Genomic DNA, 16079 nt, shown 5'->3' with positions numbered 1-16079 from the left:
TTAGAGTCTTCTCAGACTATACACCTAACATTGTTTAATTACTGTTCCTGTTGTAGTGATAGCATAACCTAGCAATAGTAGTTTAAGGGTGAAAGGGCTGATTATTGCTTGAGTCTGATGTTATAATTCATCGTGGCTGGAGAGTCACAGTAGCAGAAGCTGGGAACACCAGATTATATTACATCCACAGTCAAGCTGGGAGAAATGAATGCCAGGGCTCAGGGAGCTTCCTCCTCTTTATACAGATTAAGACCCAACTCCAGGAAGTGGAGGAGTCTGCTTTCAGGGTAGGTCTTCTTGTATCAATTAATCCAATCAAAGAATCCATCACAAGGCTAGAGGCTTGCCTAATTTAGATAATTACTCACAAGTGTGCCTGGAGTCTTGTCTCCTCTGTGATTCTAGATCTTGCCATCTTGGTAATCAATATTAACAAGCATAAACATTAAGCTAGGGTTTACTTCTGTTGGAGAGGTATGTGCCAAGGACTGTGTCCATGCTTTGAATAACCAATCAATTCATTTATTCTACATCTTAGACCATTATATTGATTGGTATTGTTCTTTTCTCTTCAACATGTGGTTTAGAGAGTGTGTAGGTCTACATTTGGGATCAGATCTCAGGTCACACAGAGCTTTGGACCAACTGCTTAGTTCATTTTAATTTATCCTCTGATATTCCTGAGACAAGAAGGGCCTCTTATACCAAATTATAAATTAATTTAGCCTCTGTGCCTTGCCCTAAAAACTCTAACATTTAAAAGACTCAATAACAATTCTAAACTTAATGAGCATCTCTTCTGTAACATAGAAAATATTCTTTTCTGGGATTGACCTCAATTTAAATGTCATTGCAAGTACAGGATTTCTCCAGATTTGTTAACAGCCATTCACCCAGCATGTCCAGGGAACACCCTTCTGCCTTCTACTAGCAAGTATCCCATAATGAAACCTTAACACTCAGATGATGCATGGTTCACTTATCCAGGGATGGTCCATAGCCCAAGTAGCTGTCATATTATGTGGACAGTGTGAATTCTATCTAAACAGCAGTTAAAGGCAAATTAAGAAGATTAAAAGGGAGAAAGAGTTGAAAAGAGAAAGGAATGGAGAGAGAGGGAGAGAGAGAGAGTAAAATGTCAAATCTCTATTTCAACAGTAACTTCTTCTAATGCTGTTTATGGTAAAAAAAGAAAGGGATTATGGATATGGAATTCTAGCTATATTAAATTAAATCCTAGACCCTGTTCTCAGACACATGCAGGACTGAGAGCACCAATCCCATCATGACAAAATAGCCCCTGGGAGAAGGACTCCTCCTGGCAGTGTGCCACTTGCCTCTTATAAACTGTTAACTGTGGTAATGAACCAATCCAAGAGACATATTAATAATGACATGAAGAGACACGTTTATTGTTGATTGTTGAGATGGTGGCAGATTTATTGCTTGCCTGCCAGGAGGGAGGGTTTGGCCCAGCAATGGTGCAATTAAAAACAAATTGAACACAGGGACAAAGAATCAATAATCTAACAGGGCAACTTTTAGTTTGCAAAATACAAATATAAATTAATTGACCTGAACACAGTTGCTAACTGGTCATTAATGTCTGCTAGCTGGCCAATCAGAGCTCATAATCTACCCATTAAATTCATTGCAGCAGGCTGGGTTTGTACACTTCAGCCTGACTGCCAGGGCAACCATTGGGGGGTTGCTTGTTTGGGGGTGATTCCCAATGTCACTAAAGAAAGATGACTGGGTGGCCAGGTTTGCCCAGAGCTCTAAATTGTGGACTGTTCCCAAAGGTTTCACTAAGAATGGATTTATCCATTGTTGATGCCGACAGTGTAGTATAGCCTATCCTAAGCGAAAAGAAGCAGATGGAATAAACCCGGGCATGCTGCTGTTTCTGATGTGGCCATCACTTATCTCCTGTGTGTTTCCCAGCAAAGCCATCCTTTGACACACTTGTCCTCTCCTAAGAACAATTGATACTTTTTTCACTCTTGCACACAGTGATAATTAGAACACATTTCAGATATTCGGAGTTATTGTTATGAATTGGTAAGATTTAATGTAAATTTTTAAAAGAGATGCTTATCTAGTCATGCTAATTTAGACCGGCATCCCTAAGCAGCTCCTGTCACGAAAATCATGAAGTTACTTTTTGCTCTTGCCTTCAAAGAACTTACAAGGAAGGGGAAAAAGAATTAGATTGACCAATAAGTGAAACTTAAAAAAGGCAGTGTAGGCATGGAGTTTCAAAGGCAGTCTGCAGCTTTGCTACAATAGTGATTGTAGTGTGGAAGACACTAGTCCTATGTAGCTATCTCAAATCAGTTCAATTACAACTAAATATGACTTGGAATTCAAAGCCTCAGTTGTAATGGCTGTAGTTTGGCTTCTTATTGGCCATATGTGGCTGACATTCCTTGTGTTAAAGAACACAAATACAGACATTTCCTTCACGACAGGGGTCTAGAGGGCAAAACCACTTTTTGCAGGATTTTAAAATTCATAGAGAAACAGAACAGTTAAAACAAGAATTGTTGGAAGGATGGACAGAGTGTTGGCTGCTAGAGATGAGGGGCTGTATGGAAAAATACAATGGTATGATTGGAGAAAGAGGGATTCACGTGGAAACAATAGGGTAGACCCCGGATCCTCAACATGCACAATGATGACCTAAAATGTTTTTATAATGTCACTATCAGAAGCAAGTCGTTAGCAATTCATCATATATTTCAAGATAACTAGTAGGGAGGACTTTGATTCTTCCCAGCACAAAGAAATGATAAATGTCTGAGATGACGGATCTGACAATTAACCTACTCTGATCATAACACATTGTTTACCTATACCAAAATGTCACAGTGTGTACAATAAAAATGCACAGTTACTGTGTGTCAATTAAAACAAAATATGTTTTAAAAATCTGAGCATGTGCATCAGTAATACTTTGGCAACACTGTTAAAATAACTCAAGATGAGAAAGATATTGACCATAGGGTGTCAGGATGAGGCAAACCAGTGGGGAATAAGAGTCTTCATTGTAGGAGTACTCGAAGAAACAAAGAGACGACAAGAGAGGGAAGAATGAAAACTTAAGCCAGAGTTTTGCACGAAGATGCCATTTCCACAATTAGGATTGTGAATCTAGAGGACAGAGGAGTCAAGAAGGCAAGTTCAGTGGGGAACATGTGGAGATGCCCAGGACTGAGGAATGAGAGAGTGGGGTTACAGAAGACTTTATGAACAGAGAATGGAGATATGGAGCCAGTATGAGCTTGCAAAAGTAAGTTATGGTTACCAAGATGAGACAAATTGGAGAAGGGGGGAAAAGTCTTAGTGAAGATAGACCTAGGCTGAATAGTCTCACAGAGAAGGAAGCTCCAATGACAGCAGATTCTGTGTCCACAACTGGGCAGATCAGGCACCCTGGCTTTGAGAAGCAGTGGAATGCACTCCAAACGGGTAGGGCACAGGCTGTGGCTATAGACTGGACTTAACTGAAATCTCAGCCCTGGACTTAAGCTATTGGCCTAGGACTAGTTCCATGGCTTTTCTGATCCTGTTTTCCCACTCAAACTTAGGAAAAGTCTTATTATCTTATGAGAAAAATAGAATTGGATCAGAGGACTGCCACACCACTCCATGGGCATTGGTCAAGGTTTTGACTAGAGCGGTTCCTGTAATGGCTGCCTTGTGACAACCTTGCTTCACTTCTATTTTCCTTCAATTTCTTCACCAAGAGAAGAAAATTGACAGAGAAATAATAGACAAAGGCTTTGGGTATTTTTTAAAAAGCCAAAACAGGGACAAGCACCATGGGTAGATAATACTATTATTGTTCTTGAATTTGACATACGCTAACTAGATGCTCAAAGCTGTGTTAAGGGGTTCAGGTCAGGCTTTAAATGTGGAGCCACTTCTTTTGTTGTGGTAGATATTACTACTCCGAACTAAATGTCCCCTGATGCTGAACTATGAACTTTACTCCTGGAGTATGAGGTTCCAAGTGTTGCTATGTTAGGGTATGATGTGACTAAACAAGGATGGGAAAAACGGAAGTGGATTAAGAGAATTGATACTATTACTGATTCAGCCTTCTAACATACAGTTGCTCTTCTGCTCACTACACCAGAATGTGTGAGAAGAGACCTTTGTGCTTGCAAGAACTGTTGGCTGACTGGCTCCTCAAAGCATAAGCTGAGATCCTCATGCAAATTATGGAGAACACAACAGACATTTCATTTCCCTCCATCTCCACACAGTGATGATCCTAAGAACAAGCTTTATATGCATCTCAGTTTGTTTCATTCTTCTGCAAACAAGGCAAACAACAGACCTGGGCTTGCCACTTCTTTTCCTGGACCCTGTTTCTGTACATATCTCCAAAGCAGATACCAAGACTTTCAGCACCTTCTTGGATCATGTCAGACTCTGTCTCAATCCAAAACAAGCCCACATGCTTCCCAAGCCTGGACTCCAACAGAAGACAGAGGGATGTTCTTTTGGCTTTGGCAAGGAATTCATCCTGTGTCCAACTCTGTTGGAGTCCCACTTCTTTGGGAAATATCATCTCTTCATATTGATACCTTAAACAGAGGACAACTGCTGCAAAAGGATCAAATGGTTCCCATTTCCCTTCTATATAGAAGCTGACCACCATATGCAGTAGAGGGTGGCACTGAGTTTCAGAGGCCACAGGAGAAATAGACATGAAACCTATCCATACTGTGTATTTGAGTTTTGAGTGTGAATGTGCGCCAATGCCAAAGTTCTTGGTATCCTTTCTGGAGCAGCAGAACAAAGCTTAACATTTCTCCTCACAGTGATATGAGGATGGGTCTGATTAAATGGGAAACCATCTTTTCTATAAATATGCTTTGGACTGCATATCATAAAAGTCATTCCTACTTTGGAGATTAGGTGCATCAGGTGAACATCAATTCATTTTTGACTCTAGAGGTATCAAGTTCAGAAAAGAGCTGACTAACTTGAACTGAGATCAGAGAAAGGCTGTCCTGTGTACAAGGATAAACCTTATTCTGAACCCCAAGACAGGGGGGACTGCTGGGGTCAGGCATAGAGTAAGCATGCACAGTGTAATTTTAGTCTTTACTGTCTACTTCACTGGACTTGGGTATTTTTGTGTATGTTTTCTGTATGTTTACAGACAGTTTAGCTGAGGAGGGAAGACTCGGCTTCAGTGTGGCCTAGAACAGAGTAAAAGGGGAAAGGTGCAGGGAAGCCTGGTATGCTCAGCCTTAATCTCTTTCCTTCTTTGACTGCAGAGGCAATGTGACAAGTTGATACATCATTCTGTCACCATGATTATTTTGCCATGATGGAGTGAATTTTATTGAATCAAAATAAACTCCTCTTAAGTTGGTTCTATCAGGTATTTTGCCATAGCCAAGAAAACAAGCAAGCAAACAAAACAGACAATACCTGTGAAGGGAGGGTCCCAAGATACCTTCCTTTATCACATTCAGAGGGTCTCCTGAAAACAATAACGTCATCACTGATTCCTTCTGTGGTTTCAGTTGCCTTTTAAATCACTCTAATCTTCTAATAAATAAATATGCAGGGCCAGCAGGTCAAGGTGCATGCCAGGAAGAGTGATGACTGAGTTTGAGCCACAGGAACCACATGGTGGAAGGAGAGAACTGAAACTTTAGAGTATCATAGCAGCATCTGTTTACCTACACTCTCTCTCTCTCTCTCTCTCTCTCTCTCTCTCTCTCTCTCTTTCCAAAATGTAAGAAAAAAAGGAAGAAAAGTAATAGAAGTAATGTATGGTATGGATTCTAGAAAATATGGTAGATAGCAGATAGATAGATAGATAGATAGATAGATAGATAAAGTACATACATACATACATACATACATACATACAAGTAAAACAGTTTGATATGAGTTTTAAGGTAGGAACCAGGGAGGACAGCTATCATTTTCCCTTCCTTTTCTAACCCAAAATGTGGACAATATTTAGGATCCCCACTAATGGTGCTATAAAGAGGCCCCTAAATTAAAGAGTCCAAATAAACTATAAATTTGTGAAAATTTGTGAGCAACCTTTCTTATTGTCACATAAGTGGGTAAAAGTAGAAAAGACAGACGATTCCAGTTTCATAAATTCCTTTGAGAAATTATATTGAAGAACAATAATACAGAAAAGACAGACTTTGACATGAGCCATTCAGCCCACCCCTACCTCCATGTCAAAACCAGGGAAATGGATCCCAGAGATGATCTTACATCATTTTCTACTATGGATTCTTTAGCATGTGTGACTCATATTCACAGATGCATAAAACAGCTGCTTATAGATCTTGGCTCAGTACCTTGTTTCAAAATGGAATATATGAACATACAGAGAGAGGGGCTGGAGGGGAAGGAGAAGAGGGAAAACGAGGTAAGGAGAGAGATGTATATACGTGTAAACACAGAGGATTTTATTTATTAATGTTTATTTACTTACTTATTTGTGTTTGTGTGCCTGTGTCTGCTTGTGTATGGGGTAAGCCATGGTGCATTAGTGTGGACCTCAAAGGACAATTATTGAGAAATCAATTTTCTTCTTCAAACATGTAAGTCCTGGAGAATAGACTCAGGTCATCATGCATGGAAGCAGGTGCTTTTATCCACTGAGTCATCTCACCGGTCCCTACAGAGAGGATTAAAGTGTGCATGCTGCACAGAAAATCAGTTTTACTGCATATTGCTCATCCCAGAGTGAGGAGCAAGACAATGTCCAAAAGACACAGACCTGTAGTGTTCAGAGCCAAGCTTAGGCAGCCAAGTAAGTTTTCGTCTGCCCAACCTTGTTCTTTTCCATGCTTCCACCTTGCTCCTGAGAAGAACAAGTGTGGTTATAACTTAAAATGGAGGCTGAATAAATTAAATTTATTTCAGGTTGACTGCTTGCTTTTCTTTAAGCTCATAATTATTCACGTTAATTCAAATGACTGTGTGATATTTGGGAGAGGGGAAATCACAGGGGAAAAATAAAAAGAGGTTTGGTACAAAGGAAGAGTTGGAAGTGGTTTAGTCTCTGTGGCTCGGCCTGCACTGCCCTGCTGTAAACCCTCCACCCAGGTGCTGGTGGCCCCCACCCCTCAACTGTCGCTTAGCATCTGCCTTTCTCCCTAGTACTTTTATAACTTGTTATCCCATAAATGGCAGCATTTTCCTGCCTGTTCACTTAACTTCACATTAGCAACATGGCAAAGGAAAACAAAACTGGGGGATACAGAGCAAAAAATACCTAAATTAAGAGGAGCTTGGCCACTTCCCAGCCAGCCTAATTCATTCAAATCACTCCTGACTCCCTGAATCTCAATTTCTTGTGTTATAGAGTGGTGACTTTGTGCTCTGTCTTCCAGGGATTTTGTAAGGAATAATCAAAAGAGATAATGCATGCAAAGTGCCTTGTTGACTATTTGTATTTTGATAGCTTTTTCTCTGGTGCCAAAAGATTAACCCAAATGAATAAATGTAGAGGAGGGAATTTAAAACACTTACTAGCTCTATCAGCTAGTGCAGTTTCCATCCAAGCCCTGGTTTCTTTATTTGTAAGAGGTAAAGATGATGCACGTTTTGTAGAGTGGATGCAAAGATCAATTGAGGCATGGTTAGTATATGACAGAGCCAATGACGAGATGAGTAGGCACAAAAGTACATTTCTTTATATGTTAACTGAACATCAGATATCAATTAAACAGGCGTAAGGTAAAAACACCCAAAGCATTTTGTGTACATAGAAATTGCAGAACCTTTTTGTAGAGTCTTCTATGTGTGAATTTAATAGTGTTCATATTCCTCTATATCTGTCTCATGTGTGTGTGGTTGTGTGCATCCTGTGTGTGTGTGTTCCTATGTTATGTGAATGTATATGGAGGCCACTATATCGTCTTCCATTCTCTCCTTTATTTTTTCAGGCAGGATCTTTTACTGTATGTGGAGTATGTTGATTCAGCAAGAACTGGCCATTAAGTTCTAGGGAGCCCCCTTCTCTCCAGTAGTAGGATTACATGCCTGCATTTTTATGTGGGGACTGGGGATCTGAACTCCGATTCTCATGCTTGCATGGCAAGCACTTTAGTATCTGAGCCATTTCATCCTTTCTAAGCCTCTGCACAAATCTAGGCTTTGCAAAAAAGCATTCGGTCCATGAGGAGAAATACCTTATAGGCCACGAATATCTAAGCCAGCTGAGAGAATACACTGAGAATATCAACACCCCTGAAGCAAAGACAGACTGTATCCATTCCTAACAAATAGCAACACCCCAGACCACCAGCACTCATAGATCAGCTGAGGTTTTAGAATGTAGAGAGTTAATGAAGATTAGAGTGACAATTAAATCCAGGATTCCCAAAGGAGCTGGGGTTTTCAGTACTTACATAGGATAAAATGGTAACATTTAAAATGTGTACCCCTGGAGGAATGAGCTACTAGAAAATTAATTATCTTCTTTCTGCCTCTCTCCAAGCCTCTTTGTACCATTTATGGCAGCTTTGGAGTCCCTCCCTCATTGCTCACTTTCTTTTGGAGCTTTGTCCTTAATTTCTAATGGTATAATTCAGTATCATCAGTAAGACAGAAACAAAACAAAATGATGTGTGTTAATGATGTGTGTGTGCACACGTATACACACACACACACACACACACACACACACACACACACACTGAAACATCGAGAAAATTTTCCATGGATCTAGAAAAGAGAAACAAATAAGCATAGTTGACAGTAGAGGCATTGGGATAGGCTGTGATATAATCTTGAAATTGTGTTATTAGAGAATAGTACAGGCCATTGAGTTAAACCTTTGGTCAAGAGAATAGAATCTCCAGCCTAGGTGGAGTCCTAACATTACAGTTGGGCTAGATCAATCACTTGACCAAGAGGCTACCCCTGGGAAGGCAGGCTCTTCCCTTATGCCATAAAAAGATAGGGAGAATAAATAGCCCTTTAATGAGATACTTTATCTTTCCTTCCCAGACTCTCGCCTACCTCTAGTGCAGTAGCCACATAGCTTCCTAAGTCTGTCCACTTTTCCTTTTCTTTTTTCTGTCTCTTTTCTTATCATGCTTTCTTAAAAATTCTGAGTTTGTCAACATGCTAGGCTTCTTTATTTCTTCTCTAAGGTCCCCTTGCTATCCATTTACCTGCCTGTCAACCATGTGTCTGCCCACCATGCCAGCTTAAATAGCATGGCTTTTCCCTTCCCCCCTCCACTCTCTCCTCTGGACAGCAATTAAAGTTTGAAGCTTGCAGACTTTCAAATTCCAATAAAGAAAATGTCATTAGCTCCAATCTGTGTCCATTCCTGATTTCTTTTTAAATAAGACTAATAACCTCAAGAGGGAACCCTTATTTCCCTGTATCAGCACAGTTGCAACTCAAGACCCAGCCCCATTCCTGGCTCACTGGGGACTATGGCAGGTCCCCAACTTGCTGGACTATGGTTACCTAATTTGCAAATGGAGATAATAGTCAATGAACTGGTGCTTCTCAGAGTTTGTTAGGAGGGTCAAATGAGACAGAGATTGTGTGCATCTTTGAACAGTACGAAATAAATGTGTGGAATCTGGAGCATCCCTATTATGACACACCTTTTAGCTTATTACAGTCTAGTCTTCTCCTCCAGGGAACAGTCTCCATCGCTATCCACTGAAACACATCAGACAACACCTGGCTTTCTTTCCCAACCCTGTCTGCTTGGAGAGGCTTCAGGATCCCTTGTTCAGGCACTGGTAGGTACAGTTGCTGAATCACCTCCCAGATAAACAACCCAAAGTGCCTGCAATGCCTCAGCATGCTAATTGATGGGACTGGAGATAAATAAGTCATGATTCCTGTTGTTGTCAGGGAACAGTTAACCTCAGCAGCTCGGCGACTACCAAGCTAGTGAAGCCCTGACATAACAGAGTCTCAGACACTGGTATTAAGCTACAACTACTCTTGTGTGTTATCACATCCAGGTGATGCTGCTCTTTCAGAATGCCACAGCATTTTATCTCTGCAGTTACTATCAAGGCCACCATCATTTCCCCAAATTCAAAAATATAGGTATTCTCATTTATTTCTTCTTCAGTCAAAGCCTTAAGGATCAATTCCTCCTCATTGCCCCTAGACAACAGCTGTTCCATGACTCTCTATTTCTCCAGGCAGATCTACAGTCCAGGCTCATGACACCGATTTGATGCTGGAAAGGCAACTTGTAGCCTTTCTTTGTCCCTCTGTGCCTCCCACCCCAATGCAGTACCCTCTTTGATCAGGTTGTCATTGAATTTCCCTACCATGACTAATCTGACCCAGAGCCACAATTCCTCACTGCTCAGGGTTTGTTTTTCACTCCTTATACAGTCTAGGTGACACTCTTACAAAGGCTTATGTGGTGGCATAAAATGAACTACTCAGGGGCTAAGAAGTTCTGGAGGTAATAATGCCTGAATTTTCATGAGGGTGGCTTCTAAACAGGTAGACTTCAGAGCCAGTCCCATCTGACCCTTGGCAAGAGGCATCCTATACCATAGTCTACAAGGCATCAAGGACCAGGGATAGCTTCTCTTGGTCCTGGGCATTGCAGAAGAAAATAAGCAAACAAACAACAAACAAAAACGGTAGAAGCTGAATGGGATGCCTTCCCTTTTGTTAATGGCACCCAATTTGTAACAGTAATGAGATATTAATATTGTCAAATAGACAGAACATAAATAAATATTTTAAAAAGCAGATAAGTCACATCTCGGAAATTTTTCAGTTTTTCTTATTGCAAAATCAATACCCATCAGTGGTTTGAAATTAAAGGCAAGATTAGGCCTCAGTTTTCTTCATACCTTATTGTATTCCAAAAGCTTTCTACTCGGTCAGATAAATCTTCTTTAAGAGGATTAGGAAACTTTCATTATCTTTATCTAACCTGAACTAACACCACGACTGAAAAATTAATCTATAGACCGGACAAAAGCTGATGGCTGCTGGGAAGAGAGAGGACCTTGGCTTCTCTCTCACTGAGTATCAAGAGCAGCAGGGTTGCTGTGTCTGCCTCCTGAGGATGCCAGAATTGCTCACCAGGACAGGAAAGAATGCCCTTGCCCAGCTGGCCTCTCATTTAATAGGAAATCCCATATGTGAAATGTTCTGGTAACAGAGCATCCTTTATCCTCCAGCCACATGCTGGTTTGTTTTTGTACTCCATAAGCTCCTAGGAGGCCATATCTACACAGGGCTGGGCCTTGGATATAAAGATTGGGAGGAATTGACTTTCAGGTTAGGAGAAACTGTTGCCCATGTGCTCCAACTCTCATACTCTGTATGAGTGCTCACCCCCCCCACACACACACACCAGATGACATACAATACTCCAAGAATCACCCATCATGTATTGCAGAGGCATCATCCATGAAAACACTTCCTGTGAACTCCATGTGACCTGTCTAAATTCTCACATACTTATATGTTTGTTTCATTCTGTTCATGTCAACAGCCTTGGTCGGTCTGAGTCTGTTTCAGCAAAGCCCCTGATAGTTTCTTCTTCATTTCAGGGCCACACCCTCTGGATGTGAAGAAAACTGAACTTTGAAGGCCTTGGGGGTGCCTCCATCAAGGCTGAGTATCAAGGCTGTGGAATCAAGCCCAAGTGGCAAACAGATATTGGGACATTCCAACACATCTTCAGTCACTAATCTCACCCCCTGTCTCTACTGTCCTTTGAGAATGGACATGTCCTTGCCTTTATTTCCAGATAGCAACCAATCTTGAGTCTCCAAGCAGTGACCCTTAGTCAATCCCCTACTCTCTGGGTGGAACACATATGTTGACACCAGCAACATCTGTAAATGCCTATTCCATGACAGGCTCTTTTGAATCTCTGAAATCATGTGGGATAGAAAGAAGAACCAACAGATTGGATGGAGGTGAGGCTCTAGCATTGTGTTTTTCCAAAGAGTTGCTGATGAAGACAAGTTTGATAGACCCACCTCTGGCCCAATACATCCATTGCAAAGTGTTCACAGACATAAGTGTTAGATACTGAGATGGTAATGGCTGCTCTGCTCTGTCCAAAAGAAAGTCTGGGCATCTGAAATGGTTTAAGTGATTGAATGTGAAGAGACAGCAACTTCCATCTGCTGTGGTTTATTAAACCAACTGAAATGAGTTACATCTAATTTTGGAAAACAAAACAAAACAAACAAACAAACAAAAAACTCCTGGCTATGGAGGATGCCATACGCATTTCATAATATAAAAGGAATTTTAAAAATTATCTGAGTCCACACCAGACCGCCTGAAACAGAGTACAAGCTGATCCTACATTCCAAACAGCTGGACAAAACAGCCCTACAGACTACAGCTAGGATATCTGAATCTTCTTCGAATCCCCCAAGACAGCGCCCCTTACCAGCAGGAAGTAGTTTGGAAAGAACGACGCCCAAATTCCCAAATATTGTGTATAAATGTTTGTTTTCATTTAATTGGACTTTGTTATATAAAATTAAATAAAAAATACTCTATATGCATAAAAAAAATAAATACATATTTACCTTTAAAAAAAATTATCTGAGTCTATGCTGGATAGAATCTGATAAACTAAAGTTTCTGGGTGTTCAGTGAAGTCTCTAAGACATCAGCTGGATGCTTTGAGAGGGGACCACAGCTTCTCATTGGATGGGGGAAGGATGTACCATTGCATGATGGAGTTCTTCTGTTTGAAAGTTCATTTTTACCATAATAACACAATGATTTAAGCCACAATGATAATTGGAATAGTTCAAAATAAGTGTTTTTTGTTTGTTTGTTTTTTGTATTTGTTTGTTTTTTCTTGTTTTTGCTTGCTTGTCTTACCTATGACTGCTATCTGCAGGTCTTTTTAACTCAGTATTTTGTATCTGATATCTGAGATTATTTATTTGTAGTTAGTATAATCAAAATTAAAGCCCATCAAAGATACATGTGATATTATACTTGGGCTAAACTGACTGAGACTTTTTAAAGAGTTGACAATGATGTTAAAGCATCTTTCTGCCCCTTTTAACTATATGAACTCATTTCCAACATGGACAAAGTTTCTCTTGGCTCCACCATGGGACTGTGAGGAAGTATAAACATAGCAAGGATGCCAAAGAGGACCTAACCGGCTAGAACTCAGCATCATTTCTAGAACTTACATGGTCAGCTTCACATCAATATTAGCCTTTTGTTATGAAACAAGCCTAAGAGAAATAAAGGCCTCTGTGATTAATACTGCATTGATCTGTGTTTGAATCCTGCACCAGCTTCAAATGCTAAGTCCCTTAAGAAAGTTCAGCCTTACATGCAACAAAGCCCCCTGGTGAGAACAAAGGGATAGAGAAATTTAAAAAGAGAAGAAAAAAAAAAAAAAAAACCAAGAAAAACTTCCGGAAGATTTGCAATTCACCTGTGGATTTAATAGAGGAACATGACCTTTGTATCTTTAGTCATAGGCACAAAGATCAAGATCCTGGCCCATCTCCAAAAGGAACATCAACCCAGGTCCAGCTGTAACTTACCTTGCACTATGAGATGGACCCGGGAAGTTTTGGGGTGATTGTCTGTCTGCACAGAGCAGGTGTATGGACCTTCGTCATATACATCCACATTCTGGATCATGATACTGTATTGCGTAGGTGTGTTGACCAAGATGATCACTCGAGGATCTATGGACCACTTGTCATTCCCAGCATAGAGGATTGTGCTGCGGTTTAGCCAGGCCACCCTGGTGACCCGATCATCTATGGTACACCTGTGAGGGATGTGGGGGAGAAGGTAGGGAGGTGAGGAAGAATAGAGGAGAGAAGAGGGAGGGAGAATGAGAAGGCAGGGAGAGAGGGAGGAAAGGAGAGGAGAAGAGAGGGGAGAGAGAGAGGTTACACATGTGCTCTTATATGGAACGGAGGAAATGAAACAGCAACTAAAAGAAGACATTCAATAATCAATGAAATGTTGTGAATACAAGGTAGGAGAGGCTTGAATCATCCAGAAGCCATGATACAAAATCATTTCTCCTTGATTTAGGAACACATTATATGAATATCTTGCTTGTACATTGCTTTTCCCCTTACTTTGCCCTCAGGCTTATATGAAAATTAGTTTATATTTCTTGAGCACATTTACCACATTGCGGCAGCAGAGACCCAGAGGCTCAAGGGACAGAAAGTAGATCAGTATTTCAAATAGGTCACAGATAATCCATGAGCAAATACTTAACTTGTAGTTAATCAAGACTTGAACTTATTTACCTCAGACCTCCCAGGTGCTGGTAATCTCCTTGTGCCCCTAAGCTTCACAAAGCCTACAAAGATGGGGAAAATTCACCTCAGAAAACCAGGACTTTCTCAGGCGCTCCCAGCTACCTCTGAAGATTGCAGGGGAGGTAAGATTCTCAGCAGTACCTCCTCTCCCTTTCTGTACCCCTCCATCACCCCATGACTGCAGCTTATAATCATAGAGAGCCCTTCAGCTAGTCTTCCCAGCTATGACAGGCTGAGAATGCAAATGACATCTGCTTGTTGCTGTGTATAATTTGCAGCTACCAACGCCCAAGGGAGAGACAAATGTGCCTGTACCAATAGGTCAAAGATGTGCACACCCATGTATGCTCACATAAGAGATTGGCGGCAGAGTTGGTGTCCTGGCATGGACAAGAGACAGGTGAGTCTTAACTTACAGATAAGAACAAGGCTTCCCACACAGTCTAATTAGCACTGGATGGGCCACTGAGGTGGTTCAAGCAGGTTGAAGAGACAGGAGAGCTTCTCAGAATACAGGTTGGCAAAGAGGAACCTCTGAAATGTTCGGGAGCCACAATAAATACAGAGAAAAAGGAACAGCTGAAGATGCTAACTTTAATTTTGGGCCATTTTGTAACCTTCAGCATTATCTGTAAACTGGTTTAGTTAAACTGTAGCTTCAAATTATTCACTTCCGGTCCATAGAAATAATTCACTTTAAAAAAAATTTCCAGAGAATTTCTTGGGAGAGAGAGTCTGTGTGTTCAGTGGAATTTGAACACTACCGTGATTGCTAATCATGATAATCTACCTTCAAAAATCATGACCACGCTCTTCTCTAAAAGCCATAAGTATATATTGTTCCTTTTTGAACTTGAGGTTATCCTTCCATTATATATGCTCAGCAGGATGCATTATATGCTTGAAAACATTTTTTTTGATCACCTATCATATTTATCTGTAACAAAAATATATAGAGATTGAATTTCAAATTTCTTTTATGTCCTTTGGCTATAAAACTCTAAGTAATAATATTTGCTTTTAAAATGAGTTATCACTACAAATGTAAAATTGACAAAACAATATATAGATATCTTCCACACTTTAAGTAATATTTAACCATAAAAAGTTAACGTGAACTATAAATAAAGAGCTTAATCACATGGGTAAGCCTGTTTTTTAAAACCACAAATTAAGAAATAATTTACTCCTATAATGAGATAACATTTAGGATCAATTCTATTCTGCTTTTGCTTTTAAAGAAACCTTGTTCATATAAGCACAAAAATGGTAATGAAAATCTCCTATAGCAATGACACTGAATTGCCTGAATGCCTTTCAAGATATATGGCAAAAACCTGCAAAGTAATATTGCTTCAAAAATTATTCTGATAATCTCACAGCTGACAGTTCAATTAGTTCCTCTTTCAATTTCTTTTAAAGCAATGAATTGGAAAAAAAAAAGAAAAAGAAAAAGTACCTGATTTGCAATGGGGTTTGTAACCGAATACTACATTCACCCAGTTTCGCAGTATCTCGACAAAGTGTACTGATAACATCTTACCAAGGTTCATCCAATGGCTATTAAAGACATGCTATTCTTTCCCTAGAAAAATCTTTTGTAACTCACTGTTTAACTCACTCAAAAATACCGTTTTCATATGTTAAGTCCTTCCACCCTCTATGAAAAGCATCTCATTGAGTTCCTGCTCAAGGGCAGAGGACTCACAGTGTTCCAATGAATTTGCTACTGCTGTGAGAATGAGCCCTTTCTGATTTACTGTTGTGGGGCCATCCTCAAGGATAAGATGCTGT

The 16079-nt window shown here is 40.3% G+C and overlaps 1 protein-coding gene across 4 annotated transcripts in view; it reads right to left on the bottom strand.

The window, feature by feature from the left end:
* Opcml (opioid binding protein/cell adhesion molecule like) overlaps positions 1–16079 on the bottom strand; it is a 507248-nt gene that overhangs the window by 230337 nt on the left and 260832 nt on the right. For all 4 annotated transcript variants that reach the window (XM_051196940.1, XM_051196943.1, XM_051196941.1 and 1 more), the window contains exon 2: positions 13545–13777. In XM_051196940.1, coding sequence (XP_051052897.1) covers positions 13545–13777 — 233 coding nt within the window. The remainder of the gene's footprint in view (positions 1–13544; positions 13778–16079) is intronic.

Source organism: Phodopus roborovskii, unplaced genomic scaffold, assembly GCF_943737965.1.
Source record: "Phodopus roborovskii unplaced genomic scaffold, PHOROB, whole genome shotgun sequence".
In the NCBI taxonomy this organism is placed as follows: domain Eukaryota; kingdom Metazoa; phylum Chordata; class Mammalia; order Rodentia; family Cricetidae; genus Phodopus; species Phodopus roborovskii.
The sequence above is the reverse complement of the archived record's forward strand: the minus strand, read 5'-3'. Positions and strand labels throughout refer to the sequence as shown.